We start from the raw sequence: 26,646 nt of genomic DNA, 5'->3' as shown, positions 1-26,646 counted from the left end.
AGGCTTTCATTGTGTGAACAATGTCTTCACATGTCAAGAAAACAGCATTCCAAGATCTTGATACTGACTCTGAAAGACCAATCTGGAAGATGAAGAAATGTGCTGGAAGAAAATAAAACCCAAGACGTTTCAACAATATGTTGATTATTTTGACGTACAAAACTTTTTGAAGTCAATAGGATGTCTCTGGACCAAGGTTCATTGGAATGGTAGGTTTATACTTCATACCTGGAATGGTAGGTTTCTTGATAAGGATGACAGTGTCCGCTGACAGTGCTGGGATGAACATTTTCAACAACTTGACCTGCCATGAATTCACAGCAGAGGCTGATACTGTTGAAGTCTTCAAAAATGGTTGCATTGATCGCAGTCACATCGAGACGCCATGCAGTCATTCCATAGGGAGGGAAAACAGCCCCCACTATTTAGATATTTTCCTTTGGTCTGCAGGGATAATCCTGATGTACATTCTCCAGATTCGGGAAAAGTATCAAGAACAACACCAGGACCTCATCATTGCGTTGATTAACCTGACCAAAGCATTTGACTCCGTTAATCTTGAGGCTGTGTGGATTGTGCTCCAGAGATTTGAGTATCCAGGAAACTTTACAATCCTGTAGTTGCTTCATGATGATATGCCTGTAACTGTCTGGGTGTGAGATCCAAAACAGATCCCTTAACTTTGGGTCAAGAAAGGATATGAGATTACCCACATTACAATTTCCAATGTATCTTGACCCAAGATCTTCACAGTGATAATTCACCTCATCAGAGATTGAGTGTCCTCTGTCACAATAGACAGTGCCTGGATAGAATTTTCTTTCACTCGGTTACTTTTGTCCTAAAACTAAACTGACCATAACTATACAAGATCTACAGATTGTGCATGATTTCAGTTTTGTTTCCCATCCAGTGCCAGATTTTGAAACTACTCTCAATTTCTTCAATTTTGCACACAAGAAACTCAGCCTCTTCTTAAATGTTACTGGAATGAAGCTCATTTCAACCCATGGCCAGTCAGTCAACTATTCCACCTCTAATATTTGTTGAAGGAGATAATTTGGGTTGAGCACTTGGCATCCACAGTTTTCAGCCACTGGATCAATTATACCAGTTCAGCCTTCTACAAACTACAGCACTGAGTTTTTTTGGCAACAATATCTCTGCAAGTCAGAAAAAGTGTTATCATCATGACCACACTCCTGTTCTAGTTTGAGACCTGGGTTATGTAATAGTAACACAATTAAATATGAGTGGAATTTCATTAGCAGTGCTGCCACTAAATCCTGCACTTCTGTTGGGATTACTGTGTCCATCTTGAAGCCAGCTCTTTAAGTAATTATATAATCGCCACAGTGTGGAAGCAGGTCCTTCGTCTCATCACATCCACCTCGACCCTCTGAACAGCGTCCCACCTAGATTCTGCATTATCAATGTTTAATTCACCGAACCTGCATATCCATGGACATCATTGGCAATTTAGCAAGGCCAATCCCCCTAACCTGCACATCTTTGGGCTGTGGGAGGAAACCGGGCCACCCGGAGGAAACCCACGCAGACACGGGGAGAATGTGCAAACTCCACACAGACAGTCGCCCTGTGGGTGGAATCGAATCTGGGTCTCTGGCGCTGTGAAGTAGCAGTGCTGACCACTGAGCCACCGTGCTGCAAATCTCCTCCAAAATAAACTTAGACTGTGTCCAGAAGGCTAAAATGTCGACTCTCAAATTGTCAGCATTTCAGTTGACAGCAAAAAAAAGTTCAAAGACACACCGAAACACTCCATGAATTTTGGCAGCATTGACAGTGATGACAGGGAGTAGTTTGCTGCCTGTCATTCAGAATGGGGACAACTTGTCTATCAAGCTACATTATGCATTGAGTCATTATATCTTAATACTGAGGTGCAGGAACAACGGAGAAGCAAAGAAAAGGAACAAAACCTTGCAGTCCAAATCCCACCATCTCATGTGAAATCCTATCCCCTATGCCTAAAGGTTTGCCAGTTGAGAGTTGACCTGTTCAGCCACATCCGCCCTCACAGCAGACCCTCGCAAACATCATCCTCAGATTGACGATGAGCTGAAGCTTGCAACATTTTCTTAGTTTTACATAAATCCTGTCTCTGATGTCTGGGCTCTGCCAGGAACAATAAAAATTGTTGCAGGTGTCAGAACTGGAAGCAGGTTGCATATTTGGCTCTTCAGACCAAAGCTGCAGCCTATATTTATGTTCCTTTGTGTTTTGGGGCTGTCTCAAAACTGCAGCTTGTACGGAGTGCAGGAAAAGAATGAGCAACTTTGTAGAATCCCTGTTTAAATTATAGTTGGAATAGTATTAGAAACCGAGTAAACATCTCTTTAGTAGTGCCTCAACAAGCAATCATTTCTTCTTTTGTTTCTTACTATAGATTATTTTAGAGTCATAGAGATGTACAGCATGGAAACAGACCCTTCGGTCCAATCCGTCCATGCCGACCAGATATCCCAACCCAATCTAGTCCCATCTGCCAGCACCCGACCCATATCCCTCTAAACCCTTCCTATTCATGTCCCCATCCAAATGCCTTTTAAATGTTGCAGTTGTACCAGCCTCCACCACTTCCTCTGGTAGCTCATTCCATACACATACCATCCTCTGTGTGAAAAAGTTGTCCCTTAGGTCTCTTTTATATCTTTCCCTCTCACCCTAAACCTATGCCCTGTAGTTGTGGACTCCTCTCTCCCCCCCCACCCCAAGGAAAGGACTTTTTCTATTTATCCTATCCATGATTTGTAAACCTCTGTCACCCCTCAGCCTCCGACGCTCCAAGGAATACCTCCCCATCCTATTCAGCTCTTCCCTAAGCTCAAATCCTCCAACTCTGGCAACATCCTTGTAAATCTTTTCTGAACCCTTTCAAGTTTCACAACATCTTTCCGATAGGAAGGAGACCAGAATTGCACGCAATATTCCAACAGCGGCCTAACCAATGTCCTCTACAGCCGCAGCATGACCTCCCAACTCCTGTAATGATCGGAAGAAAAACTCTGTTCAATGACAGAATTACTGGAATATTTAAACATATTTCTTGCTTTGCAGAATTAATACGTTATGCAACATAGTTTGCCATTATTTTATTAACCTAATTCAATCGTTGATGCAGTTATTCTTTCGGACTTCAGTCCAGCGTATGCTACTTTGACCTCTGTCTAAATTAGAACCTCATGCTGAGGACATGACTATGATCAAGATGGAGATCAATAAAACTTTGGGTATTCTAGAATTGAGGGCTAATGTGGCAATGCTGAGTTAAAGAAAATGATCAGTGATGACCTTGAGTGGTGGAGCAGGCTTAAAGGGACAAATAGACTATGGCAACTCCTATGTCTGTTATTCTTATGGCCTCTCAACCTGCAGATAGAACTATGATGGCTGGAATCTCCCATGTGAACTTATTTTAAGACAGAAAAATTGCCCCAGTCGTTGGAAGAGGATAAACAAATGCATGATGAAAATTGACGAGATATACTTTTGAATGAGAGTATACTGTAGTACCAGAGACGTTATCCTTCATATGAACTGCAGGTCGCTAAATCAAAATGAAAAGATGTTATGGCACTATTTCAAAGAGCAGGTGTGTTTTTCTTGGCACGTAGGCTGATGTTTATCCCTGAACTGACATTGTTTAAATTAGGTATTTGGATGATGATTATATTCCATTAGTTCTGGACTCCCCCACCCCAGGGAAAAGATTCGAGGAGAAAGTGAAGACTGCAGATGCTTGAAATCAGAGCTGAAAATGTGTTGCTGGAAAAGCACAGCAGGAAGCCTGAAGAAGGGCTTATGCCCGAAACGTCGATTCTCCTGTTCCTTGGATGCTGCCTGACCTGCTGCGCTTTTCCAGCAACACATTTTCCGCTAGGGAAAAGATTGCCTATTTATCCTATCCATGCCCCTCATGATTTTATAAACCTCAATAAGGTCACCCCTCAGCCTCTGACGCTCCAAGAAAATAGCCCCAACCTATTCAACCTCTCTCCACAGCTCAAATCCTCCAACCCTGCCAACATCCTTCTAGGTCTTTTCTGAACCTTTTCAAAAACCCTGGTTTTTATGACAGAAATTAAAAATATATACAAAATACAATTAATTTCTTTCTTTTGATGCAGAGATCTTCTATTTGGACAGATCTACACTAAATTGAGTGAGATCTCAGTGGCGAAAGGAGTATTTCTTGAGTGCCTGGAACCTTATATTCTGAATGATAAGCTGCCAAGCATCACACCACAGGTAATGAAGGATCTACTCATCCACTTTCAGGACAGGGACATGATGGAAAACATTGAAGCATGCATTGTACATATGGACATCACTAGCCTGGACATTCAACAGGTGAGCAGTACATATAGTTCAATTTTTGGGTCTTCTCTGCTGTTCATAGTTGAGAGTGTTTTGTCCCTTGTATATTGGATCAATCTTTTGGGAAACAACATCTCCTCATGCCATCTAGAATCTCTACGCTGGCCTTCAGCTTTTGCTAAGCTTTCAGAACTGTTCTACAAAAGGGAACAACAGTACTTGTCCTGTAATTTTCTCACTAAGATATTGAACTTTATTGCCTCCTTGAATTTATACTGTAATTTTCAATGTAAGAGAGCACTTGTTTTAGCTCCATAATACAATTAATGTAGTAGAGATAAAGTTACATACAGCAGAATGCCTATTCTTTAATTCAAGAGAAAAGCAGCAGCAGATAGTGTAGCGAAAGGAAAAATATTTAGAAATGAAATAACTAGAATGTATGTTCTCCATGGATTTATTTTTTATTTGACCAACTTTATTGATATTGTTGAGGAGGCAGCTTAGAGAGTAAACAACAGTAATACAGAAGGTGTAAATTGTCTGGATCTTCAAAAGACATTTGATAAGGTGTTCCATAATAGACTAATAAATAATGTTAGAGAACAGGGAGTCAGGAACAATGGAAGAACCAATTGTTAACTGTCGTCAAGGCATAAAACAGAGAGTTAATTGTTGGGGCAGAAAGTAGGAAGTAGTCTTCCACAGGGATCAGTGTTCAGACCATGATTATTTATAATTTACATTAACAGTTTGGTCGTTGAAATTAAAACCAGTATTTCTAAATTTAAGATTGACACCTGTATTTTTGGGAGGGAGACAGAGAGACACTGCTGTGCTAATCAATATTGAGGAGAACTGTGACAAATTACAGGGCAGCAGCGATAAATGTAGGAAACAGGCAAATAATTAGCAAATGAAGTTCAGCACATAAGTGTGCAATAGTATGTCATTTTGGTTGAATGAACAGGGATGTCATTTATTACTTGGAAGATAAAATCCAGATGAGGTAGAGGAATAAATGGTCCTTTAAGTTCAATTAGTAAAAGTTGCTTTGCAGATTTTAAAGGTCATAAAAATAGTGAACTAAGCATATACCTTTAATTCTATCAGGATAGAATTGAAAACTAATGAGTAAAGCTAAACCTTTCTTATTGAACCTTCATTAGATCAGACTTTGAGTACTACCTGCAGTTCTAAACACCTTTATATAAAGAATATAGGGGCACTATGAAAAGTGAAGAAAAGATTTGCAAGAAATGTGTAGGAATGTATTTGGGAAAGGATCAGCAGGTTTGGGACTTTAAACTGAGAGCTTAAGGCAGTCCTTGGACTTAAGGATTGTTTTCTTTTCAGAAAAGGGAACAAATAAATTGCTCTTTATTTATGAGGCTAGGCCCGAAGGTTAGCTACAGGTTGATTTTTGTTAAAAGTATCCAGTAGACATTTCAGTTCTGGTGAGGCATTATCCTGAAACAGATAGCAAATGTTTGATTTTTTTATTTTCTATTCATTAATGGGATGTGGGCATCTCTGGCTAGGCAGCAATTCTTGCTTATCCCTCATTGTCCAGAGCACAGTTAAGAGTCAACCACATTGGTAGTCAACCAGAGTCACATGTAGGCCAGACTAGATAAGGATGACAGATTCCTTCCCTGAAGGACATTAATGAACCAGATGGGTTTTACTGTCAGTCATCATTAGATGCTTAAGTCCAGATTCTTTACTGAATTCAAATTGCACCATCTGCCATGGTGGGAATTGAACCTGGATCCCCAGAACATTAGCTGAGTTTCTGGCTTAACAATCTAGCAATGATACTACAAGGCCATTGCCTCCCCATATAAACAGGTACTAATTAGTTATCAGGAAAATGTTGAGGAAAAAACGAGACTGAAGTTTGAACTTGTTTGAGGCTGCTGAAGTAACGCAATGGAGTTTTGATTACTCCCTGGTAGTCCGCTCATTATCAACTTGGAATCATAAAACCTCTACAGCGCGGAGGCAGGCTATTCGGCCCATCGAGTTCACCCCGATCCTCCGAAGACCATTCCTCCCAGACCCACACTGCTATCCTCTCTGTGTAACACTACTTGTACCCTGCTAATCCCCCTAAGCTGCAAATTCTTGGACACTAAGGGCAATTTAGTATGGCAAGTCTGCCTAACCTGCATATCTTTGGACTGTGGGAGGAATCTGGAACATCCGAAGGAAATCCACGCTGACACAGGGAGAATGTGCAAACTCCACACAGACAGTCACCTGATGGTGGAATTGAACCTGGGTACCTAGCAATGTGTGGCAGCAGTGCTTAACCACTGAACTACTGTGAAATGACCACAGCTATTCAACAATCAAGCACATAAAGTAGCAAGACTTTTAAAACAAAACACAAATTTATTTCGTAAATTCTGTCAATAAGACTTGTTAAATGCATCACACACTGCATTTCATAATTCTTGTACTTGCTAAACTCATGTGCAAGTTTAAATCATTGTCATTCTGGATTAGCTGTATTCTACATGTGGCAATGACTTCAATTATGATGATATTGTTTGGGAAAAAACAAAATTCTTCCCCTTAAACCAAATTGAAATGTCTCAAACTCAGCTGAAAATTTCAAATAGCTCAATTCCACAATCTCCTGGTTGAGTTACACATTAAGTTGAACTGAATTTATAAAATTAGAGGTCACATTGCCCTGATTGAGGTCATAGTTAACTGTCACTCCACTGAATCAGTGTTTATTGATTTTATTTATCAAGCCCAGATAAAAATCAAAATGTAGCTCAGTGGATAAATATAAACAGTTCCACGAAGTCTATGAAGATTTAACAGGAAACCTATTCCTCAGTTAAGATGCATTTGAACAGGTACATGGATAGGAAACGTTTGGAGGTATGTGGGCCAAATGCAGACGAGTTGTTGAAAGTTCACCAAATAGTATCGAGGAAGAGGTGGAGGCTGGTATAATTGCAACATTTAAGAGGAATTTAGATGGGAATATGAATAGGAAGGATTTGGAGAGATATGGGTTGGGTGCTGGCAGGTGGGACTAGATTGGGTTGGGATATCTGGTCAGCATGGACGGGATAGACTGAAGGGTCTGTTTTCATGCTGTATGACTCTATGACTCCATAGTATCTGTTAGTAGAATTAATTTAATACTTCTCCGAGCCTGTTGACATTTGTTTGCATTGACTGGTGACTTCAGAACCCAAGCAAAGTATAATCCTATGTGCTTATGGTTTTAACGACCCTGGAGGCTGCTCAAGTGAACTGGCCAGTTTCGACTAATTTTAGTTTTGACTTATCTCCTAATTGTATGTTTGTCTATCTGTCTTTCAGAGTGTTGGGCATAGAATCAAAGAAGATTGGCTTTACATCATAAACATTAATTTTCGTTTACCTTGTTTAGCTGTGATTTGCTAAAGCTGTTCTATTATTAATGAAGTGTGAATTATTTTGTTTAAGTGACAAACCTGGTTTCTGGTATTGGTATTTAAAATGTCTGATTAGAAGTCATTGGGGCAATCTTGCAGGTCACTGAGTATTATAATTTTTCTGAGTTGAGAATACAGGGATAAGAAGGCTGATTTGATTTAGTTGTCTACCTCCATGCCATAAAATACAATGATCAGTAAGAAATCAAGTAGGGAATTCAGAAGGAATTATTTTATCAAAAGAGTGGTGAGAATGTGGTACTCGCTACTACAAGGACAAGTTAAAGAAAGTTATCAATGCAGTTCAAGAAGGATTTGAGTGGAAAAGGAATAGAGGGTTTTAATTATAGATTTAGATGATGAATGAGACTCAAATGGAGCATAAACATCATCATGAACTAGTTGTGTCGAATAGCCTGTTTCCTTGCTGCACATCCTGTGTAAAGTCCTTTTACTTGAAACTCTTATGTTTATGCAGTTTTGTGTTTTGTTATCCTAATTTCAGATTACTGGAACAGGCCATTAGATTTGCATTTAGTTTGATCAAATTTTATTTCTACATTATTTCACTGACGACTGGTGTTTTTTGAATTTTCATGGACGTTGCTTGGGTTCAGAAATGAAGTGCTGTCACACATTGAGCTGAATAAATCAAAGAGTGAGCACTGTATTGTTTTAGATTAAGTGTTAACTCAACACCTCTGGCCTACTCGGCTGTGCTAATAAATCCAAGGGCACTGTTCAGAGGTAAGTGGAGGGTTAGAATCATGGAATGTTAAGAACACTAAGTGAAGCCACGTCATCCAAAATAGATAATTTAATCATTCATTGATTTTCCATTTGTTAGACCTTGCTGTACATGAATTGGCTGCTGCCTTTGTTGAGCTGTATCGACAGTTCAAAACTAAGCTTTTGACTGTTAAGCACTTTGGGATATGATGTGCATTATGCAAAGGTTTAATGTAGGTTTATGATTCTGATCTAACTTACATCACTGAAAGTAGTATTATTTAGAAACCAAAGCCCTTCACTCAAAGTCAGAAGGAAATTCCAAACCACATTCAATTGAATTTTACATTGGTCCGATGCACTCAGTACTTAGTTACATTAATGGAATGGCATCCGGGTTGTTACACATTCCAAGACTCCTGTTTGCTTTAGGCCTGCAACGCGCAGAATTATTTTGATTAATAATTGCAAATGATCAGAAATAGTTGCATTATGAGCAGGTATGTAACTGGTTAATTTTTAACTGTCCACCTAATAGTTTCTGCTAGTTAGGCGGATTTAAGATTGTCTTCCAAATATTGAGAGAAATGGGCTAATCTATCACTCATACGCCATCTTTAATGTCTATAATTGATTTCTTGAACTGGTGGCTACATAACTGGACTTGGCAGTTTATCTTAAAAACAAGTTTCAATGGAGAGTCCACATTGAGCTGATAATATCCAGTTTCTGAACAATTAGTATTGCACCAAAAGTATGAGAGTCATAGTACACCAAACATCCTTTGATCTAATCTTGGAATAGATTCAGAAATATAAATACAATTGAAGTAAACCAAAGACGTAATGTAAGGTTTTGTCTAAATCAAAATGAGTTATGCAGCAGTGTCACATGCTTCATCAAAGATTAGAATGGGAATAACTTCATTATGGAATGAGAAAATGAAGAAAAGACTTTCCGTGTTGTATAGAATATGGAAAGGAATGGTATTATTAATAGAGTTCATTAAATAATCTCTGGTAATGATGAGACATAATGCATTCATCCATACAAAATATAAACGTTTATTATAAAATCTCTACATTCAAGGGTTTTTCCTCCACCATTTCTGCCCTTTGCCATCACAAAACCCTCCCTCACTGTTAGCATTCTGTACAGGCCACTGCCTCCGTGACATCCTGGTCCATTTCTCCATCACTCCAAACACTTGCTCCCCGCCCCACCCCCCCCCTCTCAAACTCTACCCTTCCGGTACTTTGGCATGCATTTGCAGAAGGTGTAACACATGTGCTGTTACTCTTCCCTTCTCGCTGTTCAGTGTCCCAAATGCACCTTCCAGTAAAGCAGCAAGTTACTTATTCTTCTAGCTTACTGTTTTCACTGCTTATGTTACCACAAAGGATTCTCCCTTGCTTGAGATGTGGTGCCCCTCAGGTTAACCACTACCAGTTGTCTCTTTGTCCCTCTCTCTCATGAGAGATTATCTTTATTCACTGCGAATAGTGCAGTGCATTTTACTCTCTTGACACCATACATAGACTGGGTGATCACTTTGCAGAACACCTGTGCTCTGTAAGAATGACCACGACCTTCCAGTTGCTTGACATTTTATTAAACTATTTTTCTCCCTTGCTAACATTTCTATCCTAAGCCAGCTGCAGTATTCCATTGAAGGTCAATGTAAGGTGGAGGAATAACACCTCATTTTCTGCTTATGCACTGCAATTTGCTGCTCCAGGAGTCACCATTGAATTCAATAGCTTGAGAGCATGACCAGAATCATTTGCTCTATGCACGTCCAGCGTCTGTTCCACTTGCTCCTCCTCCATCTTTGACCCCAGCATAAAAACTATCAATTGCAGTTCCCCGATTAGTTCCAAAGAAAATGTTATTCTATTCATCCATTAGTTCTGCTTCTCTCTCCACAGATGCTGTCAGATCTGCTGAGTTTCTCCAGCAGTTTTTGTTTTTACTTTAGCTTTTCAGCATACACAGTATTTCACTTTTATACCATGCCTTTGTTTCTGAGAAAGTGTATCAACTGTTTTATTTCCAAAGGGAAATTGCACAATTGTTCAAACTGCCAAAGGAAGTAGTCACAGTCTCATTACTTGAAACCCTGAAGACCTATCTCTAGGTCACTTTCTATTTATAAATTTTTCAAGATCATGACTACAATATCGGCTAGTCTTCTCTGGTTTTGTCAGCTTTAATTAGTGTTAAGTGTAAAAGTGTTGGAGCAGTACAGACATTAGTCTTTCCTGACAGAACCAAGGCAGATGGAGCAGTGACACATTATTTATATGTAGATTGTGTTTGTAATTTTTTGATCAAATGGAACTTGCGAATGGAATCCCAACAAATTGATGTTGAGTCCAAAATAAGTTTAAATGTTTGTTTTAATTTATGATTTTGTGAATTTTTTTTATCCTCCAACATGATAAATGAGTTTGGGATTTAGTAAAGTTGTTTTGAAATTATTCTTGCTATGATACTCTTTGGATTTGGTGTCCAAGAATGCTTTCTGTCTGCCTGTGTTGTAGGTGGTCCAAATGTGCTGGGAACACTGTCTATATGATGCCATGATCTATGTGTACAACAGAGGAATGAATGATTACATCACTCCAATGGAGGTAAGAATGAGAATGACATCAGTGAGGGAGAAATAAGGCTTGATTTCCAAAAAGTAAAGTTCATTCTGAACTTTCGCTGATAAACTAACATTACCTTTGAAACTTTGTGTTTCTTGTTATGTTTTGTGGAACAGTTGACTGGAACTCTGAATGCAAGCAGAATGCTGCAGTAATATCTCTCAGTCATTCTCCAGTTCTGGCAGTGGTCCAGTACAGCAAATCTGGAGTGAATACATGAATATCCTCTTGATTTTAGTTTTGAACCATAAGACTACGTTTCCTTCAAAATGATGAGAGCGAGAGTAAACAATATTTTGAGGACTGTCTAGCAACAGAGCAATATCTCCGCAATATTTATGGGCAGCACAGTGGGCTCAGTGGTTAGCACTGTTGCCTCACAGCGCTAGAGACCCAGGTTCGAGTCGCACCTCGGGCGACTGTCTGTGTGGAGTTTGCACATTCTCCCCGTGTCTGCGTGGGTTTACCCCGGGTGCTCCAGTTTCCTCCCACAATCCAAGGATGTGCAAGTTAGATGAATTGGCCATGCTAAATTGTCCATCGTGTTAGGTGCGTAGGGGTAAAATGTCAGGTAGGGGAATGGGTCTGGGTGGGTTACTCTTTGGAGGGTCAGTGTGGACCTGTTGGGCCGAAGGGCCTGTTTCCATACTATAGGGAATCTAATCTAATCTGTAAGAAATTCATATAAGATGACAGAAAGACAAATGAGAGCAGTGAAGCTTTTAGAAATTGATTACCTGAACTACCTTAAATCAGAAATGGTTCCCAAATTTGTAAGAAAATGATTTTCTTTGGGAGGGGATGTTGGAGAGGAAGAGTGAAAATGGGAAGCTGTGCATTGGCAAGTCATCTCTGTTAGAGCCTTGATCATTCCACCTCTCAATGCAACAGCAGAGAAGAAACCACACTTGCTTTGCACTTTAATTTGCACATCTAATTGGATACTGAGTGATGCATCTGCGTCAGCTTGTTAGCACGTAAACACACAGAAAATCTGTAAAATGGGTAATGGTTACTGGAGCCTTCTACTTTATTGATAATTAGCTGACTGTGGGTAGGGCCTATCTTAATAAAGTTGAAGTAGATATCTTACCAGTTTTAAAGATAATTGAAATTATTTTTTTGTTTTCTCAATTCTGGTGGGCTAATTTGATGTTCTGAAATGTTCATGAACGTGAAGTATGCATGACACTCATTTATTAAGCAACCAGTTTATGCCAGGAATTGCGTGTTTTTGCTGGGTATGAAATACAGGATTTCAATTAACATATTGGCTTCTCTCATTACTTGCAGAAATTGTTCCAAGTTATTGGTCCTCCTCTCCGAGCTGGGAAACCCCTCACAGGTATAACATGGAAACATATAAGATAGGGACAAGAGTAGGCCATGTGGCCCTTTAAGCCTGCTTTGTCATCCACTATAATCCTATGCAGTACTTTATTCCCGCTTTCACATATCCCTTTATGCCTTTTACCTTTGAACTATGTCTATCTATATTTTGAAAATGTTCAATATTTCGGCTTTAATCATTTTCTATGGCACAGAATTTCATAGACTCCCCATTCTCTGGGTGAAGAAGTTTTATTTTCTGTTCAGTATTAAATAGCCTACTCCTTATCATGGAACATAGAACATTACAGCGCAGTACAGGCCCGTCGGCCCTCAGTGTTGCGCCGACCTGTCATACCAATCTGAAGCCTATCTCACCTGCACTATTTCATATACGTCCATATGCTTGTCCAATGACGACTTAAAGTTGGCGAATCTACTACCATTGCAGGCAAGCGTTCCATACCCTTACTACTCTGAGTAAAGAAACTACCTCTGAAATCTGTCCTATATCTATCACCCCTCAATTTAAAGCTATGCCCCCTCATGCTCGCTGTCACCATTCTTGGAAAAAGGCTCTCCCTGTCCACCCTATCTAACCCTCTGATTATCTTATATGTCTCTATTAAGTTACCTCTCAACCTTCTTTTCTGTAAGGAAAACAGCCTCAAGTTCCTCGGCCTTTCCTCGTAAGATCTTCTCTCCATACCAGGCAACACCCTAGTAAATCTCCTCTGCAGCCTTTCCAAGCTTCCACATCCTCCTTATAATGCGGTGACCAGAACTGTACACAATACTCCGAGTGCGGCCACACCAGAGTTTTGTACAGCTGTAGCATAATCTCATGGTTCCGGAACTCAATCCCTCTATTAATAAAAGCTAACACACTGTATGCCTTCTAAACAACTCTGTCAACCTGGGTGGCAACTTCAAGGATCTGTATACCTGGACACCGAGATCTCTCTGCTCATCTACACGACCAAAAATCTTACCATTAGCCCAGTACTTTGCATTCCGGTTACTCCGACCAAAGTGAATCACCTCACACTTGTCCACATTAAACTCCATTTGCCACCTCTCAGCCCAGTTCTGCAGCTTATCTATGTCTCTCTGTAATCTACAACATCCTTCGTCACACAACTCCACCGACCATACTGTCGTCTGCAAATTTACTAACCCACACTTCTACGCCCTCGTCCAGGTCATTTATAAAAATGATGAACAGCAGTGGATCCAACACCGACCCTTGCGGTACACCACTGGTAACTGGACACCAGGATGAACATTTCCCACCAACCACCACCCTCTGTCTTATTTCAGCAAGCCAATTACTGATCCAAACTGCTATACCTCCCACAATCCCATTCCTCCCCATTTTGTACAATAGCCTACTGTGGGGAACCTTATCAAATGCCTTGCTGAAATCCATATATACCACATCAACCGGTTTACTCTCATCTACCTGTTTCGTCACCTTCTCAAAGAACTCAATAAGGTTTGTGAGGCACGATCTAACCTTCACAAAACCGTGCTGACTATCCCTAATCAAATTATTCTTTTCTCGATGATTATAAACTCTCTCTCTTATAATCTTTTCCAACACTTTACCAACAACTGAAGTAAGGCTCACTGGTCTCTAATTGCCAGGATTGTCTCTACACCCCTTCTTGAACAGGGGAACAAGGGTCAGACTGTGGCCCTTGGTTCTGGGCTCCCCAGTCATCAGGAGCATCCTTCCTAGGTTTACCCTGTCGTGCCTGGTAGAATTTTATGGTTTCTATGAGATGCTTGCTCATTCTTCTAAACTCTGGTGAATATAAACCTAACTGAACCAGTGTCTCTTACTGTTTGCTGCTTCTTACAACTACTTCAACAGTTGAATGTTACAGGACTGAATCACTCTTTTCATTTGTGCAGGGAACGTTAAATTATATTTCAGTTGTAGGAGGACAGCAGATTCCTGTTTCTAACGCACTCTGTCTTCTGTTGCACTCTGCCATATTATGTAAAACTTCAGTTTGTGTTTGAGGTCTCTGTTTATAAAGGAAATTTCCTGCATTTTCTAAAACTTTATGACTGTTTGAACTTGCTTTTTGACTTTTATCAATACCATCCCAATTGGAAGTTCACTTTGAAGTCCTGTTTATCTTCAATTTGTGTAGCCAAGGTACTAGATGTCTGATGGATAACACTTTTTGACTTCATTTCACTTATTCATCTGGAATACTATTTCCATCTCATACCTCCAACATTGCCTGTGCTTCTTTCTCATTTAATCACATTATCAATTCATTCGTGGGAAACAGTTGTCATGATTAGACCAGCATTTATTATCTGTGTTTAATGCCATTTCAAAAGGTAGTGATGCTGAACTGCCATCTTAAAGCACTGCATTCTATGTGCTGTAGGTACATAGATACACATACCGTGCTAAGGTACGCCTCATTGGGGAGTGAATTGGAAATCATGTCCTACTATTCCTAGAACCATCACAAAAGTTAAATCACAGAATTATCCAATTTACTTGTATTTTAGACAGAGGTTGACAGAAAACCACAAACCACGTTTCTGCATTTAACAAGGATTACTATTTATTGCAAATTAATAGATTCGAGCTACAGATGAACAATTACGTTCAATCACGTTACCAGTGAAAACTCTCTTGCTCTTCTAAACTCCTCCTGAATACATTGCATACAAATAAGAAAATAATATCGGTGTTCTGGCAGTGGGAAAGACAAGGAAGGTAGTAGATGTTTAATTGAGATGGTCCTTTCAGCTGGTAAGGATGTGCTGCTTCTTGATTCTCCTTGTCCAGATATTTTCACATACTTGTCAAAGGTACAGAGTACTGGTTCACACTTGTAAAGTCTCTGTGTTAGTGGTTAAGACCCACAGATTACAATCACCATTAAGGGAAATCAAAACTGACTATTTTCAGGCTTTTCACATGCAGAGCAAAGATGTTCCTCCTCAAAGATGTTTGATAGTTTCTCCCAAAACATTCATACCCAATTCTGTTGAGCTATCCGGGAGAGATTGACAGGCAGTAGTTGGCAGGCAGAAGGTCTTATTCATTGATGAGTGGTCACTAGTCCACAGGCCATTCTGCTGCTTAGTTCTGCCAGAGCTCCAATCGTATACACCCCATTATTGCAGAAAAAACAGCTATGTAAATCACACTAAAATTGATTGTTAGATGACTGGCTGAAAATACAGAAAAATAAAAATGCAGTAGGCTTTACCACTGTAATGGATTTGATAAACGCTAATGACAACTTCTTGTTCACTTGTTTGACATTTTGCTGCTGCAGTATTCTCTTACAGCTAATCAGTCAATAAGCATCTCCTGGCTTCCACATTTCAGGCCCGACATGATCCCTGAGCAGTCTCACTAGGTTTACCTGGTAAAGAACATCATTATTATTAAATTCAACTCAAGGAATTACACTTTCATTCCCTCAGTGGTACTCTTTTACTTCGTAATTAAGATGATCATGTGTTTCAAATTTGCATCCTCTACAATGCTAAATTGATTTGATAAGCATGTTTATTTCTAATTTATAAATACAATGCAGGTTTCCCTAAACCCTCACCTTGTTTCTTTTTAACTACTACCTCTACTTTCTACTAAAATGTCATTCAGCATACATTAAGCCTATATAGTGCTGCCAACAATAAGTTATGTAAATTTGTGACCCATGGTTTTACATCTGCCAGTATGCATTTCTTAACTTATTAATTTGCAATTTCACTATTAAAAGAAACAAAGCAGGTGCACTATTTAATGTGGAATGCACAGGATTTTCTTGTTACTGTTTGTTATTCCATTTCTGAAAATTTTACTTTGACCATCAGTGGCTCTGAAAAAAAGGCTCAGCAGTAAATCATTGAATAATTCAGCACAGAAGGCGGCCTCTGGTTCATAGAATTTTAGATTAGATTGCTTACAGTGTGGAAACAGGTCCTTCAGCCTAATAAGTCCACACCGACCCTCCGAAGAGCAACATTCCCCTATGTTTACCCCTTCACCTAATACTACAGGCAATTTAGCACGGCCAATTCACCTAACCTGCACATGTTTGGACTGTGGGAGGAAACCGGAGCACGGGGAGAATGTGCAAACTCCACACAGGCAGTTGCCCGAGGCGGGATTTGAACCCGGGTCTCTGGCTCTGTGAAGCAGCAGTGCTAACCACCGTGCTGCCCACTAGGTTGTTTAAACAGCAATCTATTTAGATTTTGGTCCCTTTTCACATTTATTTATTTGTTGGACTTCTATTTCATGGTTAGCATAGAATTTGTGTGCACCCCTGGAATCAGACACCATATTATAAATCCTGATATTGTCCAGCAAACTGGAGGATCTCCCCCTACTATTTGAAATAATCTTAGCAGGACTAAACACTTAATGATAAGGTCCTGCAGTGTGTTGCTGAAGAAAGAGACCTTGGAGTGCAGATTCATAGTTCCTCGAAAGTGGAGTCACAAGTAGACAGGATAATGAAGAAGGTGTTTGGTATGCTTTCCTTTATTGGTCAGAGTATTGAGTACAGGAGTTGGGAGGTCATGTTGTGGCTGTACAGGACTTTGGTGAGGCCACTGTTGGCATATTGCGTGCAATTTTGGTCTCCTTCCTATTGGAAGGACGTTGTGAAATTTGATAGGGTTCAGAAAAGATTTACAAGGATGTTGCCAGGGTTGGAGAATTTGAGTTATAGGGAGAGGCTGGACAGGCTGGGGCTGTTTTCCCTGGAGCTTTGGAGGCTGCAGGGTGACCTTATAGAGGTTTACAAAATTATGAGGGGCATGAATAGGGTAAATAGGCTAAGTCTTTTCCTGAGATGGGACAGTCCAGAACTACAGGGCATAGATTTAGGATGAGAGGGGAAAGATATAAAAGGGATGTAAGGGGCAACTTTACCACGCAGAAGGTGGTGCGTAAAATGAATGAGATGCCAGAGGAAATGGTGGAGGCTAGTATAATTGCAGCATTTTAAAGGCATCTGGATGGGTATATGAATAGGGAGGGTTTAGAAGGATATGGGCCAATTGCTGGCAAATGGGACCAGATTAGATTAGGATATCTGGTCAGCATGGACGAGTTGGTCTGTTTCCGTGCTGTACACCTCATTGATTATGACTCTATACACCCTGGAAGCATTCGTGCTTACCTGAGAAGGTTCATCATTCTATCAGAAAGGTGCCAGTGGATCATGATGTATCCTGAAATCTAAACTTTTCACTGAATTTGGTTGAGTATCATATTTGCTTTATAAAAAGATGAATCCAACAGTGTTATTTGCAAAATTGATATTACTGGACACTTTCACAATGCAATTGACCTCTGATGTAATGCACTTTGAATTGCAAATGCTCAGGTTTTGCAGTATTCCCCTTGCTGAAGTATTATTCCTTTTGAGCTATACTGTCACTTCAGCCTTTGAACAGTTATAGTTTTGAGTTACTGAACCAAGTACTATTTTTGTTTAATTGTGCTTTCCCATTATCTTCCTGTTCATCAATCACCATAAATGACAGAGGTCAGATAAATCTCCTGACCCTGGTGTTATGAACCAGGCCAGAGCCCCCCCCCCCCCCAAAAATTTCAAGGCGGTAGCACAGACCCTAACTTTTCCAGTTGTTTTAAGTAGGTCAAAAGTTTATGTTCAATGAGTGATGTAGCTGGCCAAACTACTCCATGTGAAACAAAACAGAGTTTGTTAATACACGAACAAAACAGAACAGAATATAGAATAACATAACATCTGAAAACCCAATTGATTCTATTGCAACTTAATGATGCTGTTCCAAATACTAGCAACATCCCCATAAACACCCCTTTGTCAAAAATGGTAAATTCCAGTCTAAAATTTGACCAGCAGCTGCAAACAAAACACATCTGTAAACACAGGTGAAGTGCCGGAGTATTGGAGAGTTGGTAATGTCCCCCTGTTTAAGAAGAGTAGTAAGGATATTCCAGGTAGCTACAAACCAGTATGCCTGATGTCAGTGGTTGGAAAGTTGCTGGAGAAGATATTGAGGGATAGGATCTATTTACATTTGGAAGGGAATGGGCTACATGGTTTGGTGTGGGAGAGATCGTGCCGTACCAACTTAATAGAGTTCTTTGAGAAAGTGACCAAGTTAAAGATGAAGGAAAGGCTGTAGATGTCATATATATGGACTTTAGTAAGGCATTTGATAAGGTTCCCCATGGTAAACTAATGGAGAAAGTGAAGTTACATGGTGCGCAGGGTGTTCTAGCGAGGTGGATAAAGAACTGGTTGAGCAACAGGAGGCAGAGAGTAGTAGTTGAAGGGAGTTTCTCGAAATGGAGAAAGGTGACCAGTGGTGTTCCACAGGAATCAGTGTTGGGGCCACTGTTCTTTGTGATATACTTAAATGATCTGGAAGAGGGCACAGTTGGTCTGATCATTAAGTTTGCAGATGACACGAAGTTTGGTGGAGTAACAGATAGCATAGGGGACTGTCAAAGAATACAGAAGAATATAGATAAACTGGAGAGTTGGGCAGAGAATTGGTAGATGGAGTTCAATCCGGACAAATGTGAGGTGATGTATTTTGGAAGGTCTAACTCTGGAGCAAACTATATTGTAAATGGAAGAGCCTTGGGAAAAGTTGATAAGCAGAGAGTTCTGGGATTTCAGGTTCATTGTACCCTGAAGGTGGCTGCACAAGCGGATAGATTGGTCAAGAAGCCATACGGTATGCTTGCTTTCATCAAACCGGGTATTGAGTATAAGAGCTGGCAGGTCATGTTAAAATTGTTCAAGACTTTGGTTCGGCTGCATTTAGAATACTGTGTACAGTTCTGGTCACCACATTACCAAAAGGATGTGGATGCTTTGGAGAGGGTGCAGAGAAGGTTTACGAGGATGTTGCCTGGTATGGAAGGTGCTAGCTGTGAAGAGAGGTTGAGTAGGTGAGGATTAGAAAAAAGGAGATTGAGGGAGGACCTGATTTGAGGTCTACAAAATCATGAAAGGTATAGACAGGGTGGATAGAGATCAGTTTTTTCCCAGAATGAGGGATTCAATAATGAGAGCTCACACATTCAAGGTGAGAGGAGAAAAGTTGAAGGGGGATGCATGCAGAAAGTACTTTACACAGAGGGTGGTGGTGCCTGGAATGCGTTGATAGCAAACATAGTAGAGGCAGGCATGAGATAGATTCATTTCAGGTGCATCTGGACAGATGCATGAATAGGTGGGGACCAGAGGGATGCAGATCCTTAGGAATTGTGCAATAGGTTTAGATAATGGATTTGGCCGGCTCAGACTTGGAGGGCCGAAGGGCCTGTTCCTGGGCTGTAAATTTTCTTTGTTCTTTTTTCTAAAACAAACCAGTGAAATGCTGAACTGAGAGAACTGCCCACTCCCCTTTCATTGTACAAGTGTTTTTAAAAACTCAAAAACCTTGTGCCTAAGGCAGTATCTGTTAGCTTTAACTAAATTGGCCCTCAACCCCATACAAATGAGACACATCAGAACCTTTGCATTTACGATGACTCTCAAAAAAACCAAGGACAGAATAACTTTGTCATAGGAGCAACATCGTCACACCTGGTATGCTTGATCTTTGTTTTGCATTACCTGCTGCAACATAGAGTTACATGTTACGGCAAATGGGAGATGATTGGCAAACAATACATCCTTCCTGACTGGTGGACCATGTTCCATTTGGTTCAGTATAAAGCCTTTCCTAATATCCTGTCACTAAATTCAATACGCCAAAACATTTGAGTTGACAGAATCTAGAATTGGAATGGATTAATGTTTTATGAATGAAGTAATCATATCATGTTTTGATGTTTGCAGATGAGCAAGTTGTCATGGGTAATAAAATACTGGTATACATAAGGTAAGCCTTGTTTTATACATTTGGCAATATGAATAAGATGACTCAATGTCTAAACGTTTTAGCTCACTGAGCATCATTTCATCCAACAATATTCTTTGTCCAGATGTTGAAAAGCAAAGGTTCCTTGCATCTTCCCAAAATTAGTGTTTGCTATGATTTCAATACAGTATGATTACTTTTATTAACTCTGGACTGGAGAGTAGGGTCAAAATCTCAAGCAAGGAAAGAATTTATAACAAATATGAAGTTTTATTGATTTTCTTTATTCCCTGTACTGATGTACTATGACTAATAATCTTAAAATAGTAAAATAAGCATGATATTATATTCTGAACCTTTGGAAATCCTCAGACATTGCTATTTGCAATCATGAATTCGAATCCAATTATATAATAATCTTTGAAGTTGTGTTCTTTTATTCATGGAAACGTTGAATCATTGGTTTCCATAATCTTCCTCGGGTGCCTCTCAGAATTCAATCAGTTGAAGTATTTTGTTAATTAAAGCTGAGTAACATGTTCAAAGTTGAATCGCAAAGAATGTATTCAGATATTTATTTAGATTCGGTGTTCTGAGTATCTCAGCTTCTTCAACCAGCTATTGAGGTGAAATATTTGGGAATACAATGACAAGGCTCCGCGTGGGTGCTTTCCACTCTCTACTCACCACTCTAAATCTACTCCCAACAGACTGTCAGCTAAATTGTCATTTTTCCCTACTTGAGCATTAGTAAATAGAAGTACGCAAAGAAAATGTTTTTAATGCTGCTATGATTTCTCTCTTGCTTATGGTGAGATTAATTTCCATTTCCATGCAAATGCAGGACATCTTAATCATAGAATCCCTACGGTGTGGAAGCAGGCCAGTTGGCACATCGAGTCCATACTGACTCTCCAAAGATCACCCCACCTAGACCAACCCCTTATGCTATCTCTGTAGTCCTGCATTTCTCATGGCCAATCCACCTAACCTACACATCCCTGGACACGATGGGCTATGCTGTATTGCCCAATCAACCTGAACCTGCATATCTTTGGACTATGGGAGGAAACCGGACCATCTGGAGGAAACCAATGCAGACACAAAGTAGAAAGTGACTTTAATGATAGACTTCAAACAGCCAGTTGTATTTTATTGATTTTATTAGTAGATCATGGCTGCTGACTTTTTAACTCAATTGATGTTTCATTAATGATAATAAATTTGTACTATTTTGGTGCTAGCTTTTCGTTTTGAAAGCCAGTTTCAATGTTTCCTAAACAGCTCTAGAATAATTGATGTTATTTTCCATTTGCAGCTGCTGCCTTGCTGGACGTGCTTACCCACTCGGTAATGTTCCAGAAGATCTTGTCCCATTAGTGAAGCATCAGGTGAGCAAATTTCAGCAAGAAGTCATTATATCGGCAAGGTTATCCTGCACTCTAGATTCTGTGCAAAGGCTTCGTGTGATGTAGACTTCGTACTTTTATCTTTGCAATTTGGAAGGCTGGTAAGCTGCTACTCCCTGACGTTGGCTGATGCTTGAGTTGCTGGCTTCAGAGAGTGCACTTTTCATCTTCTCTTATCTTACGTCTGAGGAGATGCCCTCCCTGCTTGCAATATCGCTGTATAATGATACGGCTCAGAGTGGGTATTCAGATTTGATAGAAGTACTTTTGCTCTGTCTGGTATTGTATATTAACACATATGGACTGTGTACAATTGGACTGACCTCACTGGATTGTGCAGGGTCATGTATTTCAGTAAATTATTGGTCTTCCAGATCAGCATTTCTAACGCACTGGGTGTCACAAGGTTACATTTCAAATATGAGCTGCTGCGATAGCATTTTGTGAATATGCAAATTATGTTGATGCCATTGAGACACCAGGATATCAAGCAGCACGTGACAGCAGATTGCTATTAGTATTGATGGTTGTTGCTGTGAGTATTGAATCCCTGGAGTAGCCCTATTTATTGAGTGGCTGAATTTCTTATAAAAGAAACTTGATGAAAGGAGAAGCTAAAGATGGCGCTGCAGGATGTATAGTAAAATAGGCCGCACATACAAAGTTTATTTTCTATGAGCAGCCTTCCCCTCTATCCCAGTATTCTCCAGCCTTCCCATTATTTTCAGGCAAAATGGAGGTGAGCTCCAAGTGTAGATTTCACCTTACTGCTCCCTGTTGTCGGCCCACTCTCCTCTGTTCCGGTGCAGAAACGTTTCTGAGCAGTCTCCCTGTTGGCCTGTGTCCCCCTCACCCCCAGGTTCTAATCCTCCACCTCACCTCCCCAATCCCTTGTCAGTGGCTCATGCATCGATGCTGACATCAAAATGCATGGAATGTGGTTCTGTCATTGTCGTATACAAAGATTCCTTCCTGCAGTCTGTCTGTCACGTGATTGGCTCCACCTGTGCATCCACGTATGGTAACTATACCGCATTGTGGAAAATCACTCCTCCATTATTGAACTCTCCTGTAACATATATGCATAATCTATTCTCGTCTTCAAGAACAAATGAATTTACTGATGGTTCGTGCTTGTGTGTGTCATCTGTCTGGACTAGAAATGCAATATTGTCAGCAAATATAGATCTACTGGCTGCATCTGTTGCTGGGATTGTAAGGGAATGACCTCAAAGTGGACATTGGCTACTGGCTCCAAGAGGAGAAAAATACAGCCATTCCACAAAAATGAAAAGTGACTTCCCCACAATATCCGCCAGAAACACATGGTTTCAGCCGGTTGGTGGGTTGAATACTTTCCTCTTGTTTTCGAAGGTACGCCTCTCTTATATTTTGAAACATGCATTGGCATAATTTGTCACGATGAATTATCAAGTGACCTCTAAGAACTATATTAATAAGCTTAGCGTTGAACAATTCCATCTGCGTTTGTGGTTTTGGAGAAATCTATCAATAACTGAAGAGGCTCTGAGATCTTTATTAATTATGGAAGTGATTATTTTACGTGGAATCATAGACTAGCATGGTACAGAAAGATTCTAATATGCCCATTGTGTCTCAGCCAGCTGTATATATTTAAAGGAAACCAGATTCATGCTCAACATGTGGTAGAAATAGTTTATGCTGCCATGGCTGTCAAACTATAAGATTGTTGTGATTTTTGTGAATCTTGTTGCAATGTAGTCACTGCAAACAACATCTTTTGCAGTGTGCTTTCTGGAGAAACTATTGTTCCCAGACATTAAGATAATCAGGAGATAATGATTCCTTAACAATTTCACTACATAGGTTGGCTGACTGAAAAGATTGTGATTTATGATGTTGCTCTCACAGAGATGATCAGTATTCTTTGCCAAGATATAGGCCCTCCTGTTTTGGAATAGGGAGTCGGAGTGTCAAGAGTAGCCACATTAAGGAACTGCAAGTTGAATCAGTGGCCTTGACTTTGCAGTTCTGCATTAGACACATGCACAAGCAGTGAATACACATATTGGAATTAATATACTGAGTCAGTGTGGAAGGATCTGATTCCAGTCTCCCAACTCTCAGTACTTTATGGATGTGGCAATGATAATAATAGAAGCTTACCTTTGTGCAGAGGTGATGAATGGGTGTGTGAACAGGCATATCTCAAACATCATAAAGATTTGCCTCCACCTGTTCAAAAAGGATATAATGTGGAGAAATGAAATGTTGGAAGACAGGCCTCAAGAAAGGAATTGATTTGCTGACTGCAAATCTTACATAGACTTCCAGAGCCAGCTTCTTAGAAAATCTTCAAAATATGATTTGTAAACATGAGACCTAGAAGCTCTTTTATCTTGTGGCATGTCTGTAAGGTGAATATTCAATATTGTACGCAGTCTATGTTACACAACAATCATATTTTCACCTTTTAAGGTTCTTCTGTTGATATCGATGTATACTACAGCTACGATTGTCTACAATTGTCTACAATTTGACATTTTTGGGAATAGTGTGATTGTATTATTATTTTAGTCACTGTGGAAGGGCTTTCTTAAGTTCACCAGCTCTGTGTGCACATATTGTTTTCTTCGTTATGCTGTTGATATTTTCATGTCTCTTTCATCCTTGAGAATTTAACTCTGCTGTTTCTCATGCCCCACTTGACCATATTTTTTTAAGCTTCTCCCAGAATTACAGTTATGACTAGTTATAAGATCCTGCTTAAAAGTTTCATGCTGTGCCTATTCTAGTTAGGCAAGTTGCTTCAAAAGCCTATGATTTTTAATAAAATCCATTCCGATACAAGACTCGTTAACTAGCCTATATTTAAAATTAATTGCAATAAGATTTGAAGAAAAAGAAATCCTGTGTTTGCTTCTCCTTTTTCCCTTGTTTCACGTGCTTAGTTCATGTCACATTCCCCGTGTCTCTTTCAGGATAATGATGAAACCAGCTCGCTGATATTAAAAGAACACCCATAGCTCAATCCTGGAAAGCCAGTTGTTGAAGGATGGCACTTGAGCCAATCTTTTCACAATTCCACAAGCATTTACTGAGTTGAACATTAAACCTCCCAACTCAACCACACCACAGTAAAATGAGTGTGTGTGTGCATATTATGAAACCCCGATTTAATGCCCTCCTACTCCATATAATTAATTAAACTTGAGATATGATTAACATCTCAATTAGGTGCCAGATTCTTGAGCTGGGTTTTGTTCCTGCATAACAATTAGAGCTCTTTGTCATACTTTGGGATTGGAGTGTCCTGGCAGGCATTACATGCAGTCTTTTTCCTTTGGTTACGCATGCATATGAATTACTGGACAAGAATGGCATGCTTCAGACAACAAGCCAAAGTAATTCATTCTAACCTCAGGTGACAGAGCACAAACATGGTTCCACTGTCAAATAACAACCAATGAATTTGGTGCTTTTTTGACAATTTTTCATAGCAGTTGTACATCTCTCATCCAAGGTGATTTATGATCATCCCATTTCATCCACCACTGGATCCACCACTGGATCCACACTTTATGGCAGGCAGGAAGAATAGCTTTTTTTTGGTGCTGTATTGTAAAGATTTACTATATACTTAACATTGCAGCCAGAATGTGTCTCCACCAGCAATTAGCTTGGGTTTTATGCTGGACGTGCTCCTGTGCCATTGTTGAATGGGCATCTTGTATTCTGAAACCTTTCCTTGAAAATAAAACATTTTATATGTAGCATTTGAATAAAGGTACACCTAAATTATGCTAATTCACACCTATTTGATTCACGTGTTTTCTCCTTTGTGTTTCTGGGCTGGATTCAGGTCTTTGAATTTCTGATTCGCTTGCATTCCACTGAAGTAGCTTCTGATGAAGAGTTGTATCCTCAGATTCGAACACTGCTTCACTTTGACACTCGAGAATTCCTCAATGTATTGGCACTGGTGAGAGATTTTTATTTTCATTGACCTTAGTCATAGTTCCATTTGAACTATTTATATTTCTTCACTAATGTTGCACGTGCACATAAGAGTGAGAAAATTAAATTAAGTTTCCTTAATCAAATAGAGATGCTGCTTTATGAAGTCTTTTATCATAAAAATAGATATAATGAAGGTAAAGAAGATTAGATTAGATTCCCTACAGTGTGGAAACAGGCGTTTTGGCCCAACAAGCCCACACCGACCCTCTGAAGAGTAACTCACCCAGACCCATTTCCAAATGACTAATGCACCTAACACTATGGGCAATTTAGCATGGCCAATTCACCTAACCTGTGCATCTTTGTGTTGTGGGAAGAAACCGGAGTATCCAGAGGAAACCCACACTGACATGGGGAGAACGTGCAAACTCCACACAGACAGTCACTCGAGGTGGGAATCAAAGCTGAGTTCCGGGCTCTGTGAGGCAGCAGTGCTCATCACTGAGCCACTGTGCTAGTGCCAGATAGTTTTGGTTTGTTTCCTTCCCCCACAACTTTGGCCTTTCCTCTGATTCTTAATGGCTTAAAAGCTTAGAACCATAGACAAGTTGCAGAACAGAAAGAGGTGCCCTGTCTGTGTAGCTTGTGAGACAAACGTTCATTTATATAAACTTTTAATATGATTTATTTTAAGTTTGTGGTTTGAAATTTGAGTCAGTGATGTTTGAGTAATATTTAGGTTTCTAGTTATCAATTAACTTGTAAGGAAATCTATAGCCATGATGATTTCTTTTAAATAGATTATGACGGCTTTGTCAACTTAATTTTTTTTTGTTTAGGACTTTACAACAAAACAAGATAGACAAGTGTCTAGATAATTCAAGATCTGCTAGAAATTTCTGGACAGGTTTTTTTAAGCTGAGGGGAAACATACATTGC

At 39.8% G+C, this 26,646-nt stretch overlaps 1 protein-coding gene across 2 annotated transcripts in view; it reads left to right on the top strand.

Moving 5' to 3' along the window:
• Nucleotides 1–26,646, top strand: part of vps8 (VPS8 subunit of CORVET complex) — a 543,230-nt gene that overhangs the window by 130,570 nt on the left and 386,014 nt on the right. For both annotated transcript variants that reach the window (XM_060827508.1, XM_060827507.1), the window contains 6 exons: nucleotides 4,152–4,374; nucleotides 11,057–11,146; nucleotides 12,458–12,509; nucleotides 20,335–20,377; nucleotides 21,675–21,747; nucleotides 25,610–25,729. In XM_060827508.1, the coding sequence (XP_060683491.1) occupies nucleotides 4,152–4,374; nucleotides 11,057–11,146; nucleotides 12,458–12,509; nucleotides 20,335–20,377; nucleotides 21,675–21,747; nucleotides 25,610–25,729 (601 nt within the window). The remainder of the gene's footprint in view (nucleotides 1–4,151; nucleotides 4,375–11,056; nucleotides 11,147–12,457; nucleotides 12,510–20,334; nucleotides 20,378–21,674; nucleotides 21,748–25,609; nucleotides 25,730–26,646) is intronic.

Source organism: Hemiscyllium ocellatum, chromosome 7 (assembly GCF_020745735.1).
Source record: "Hemiscyllium ocellatum isolate sHemOce1 chromosome 7, sHemOce1.pat.X.cur, whole genome shotgun sequence".
Classification (NCBI taxonomy): Eukaryota; Metazoa; Chordata; class Chondrichthyes; order Orectolobiformes; family Hemiscylliidae; genus Hemiscyllium; species Hemiscyllium ocellatum.
Note: the sequence above shows the minus strand (reverse complement) of the source record. Positions and strands in the feature narration are given on the sequence as shown.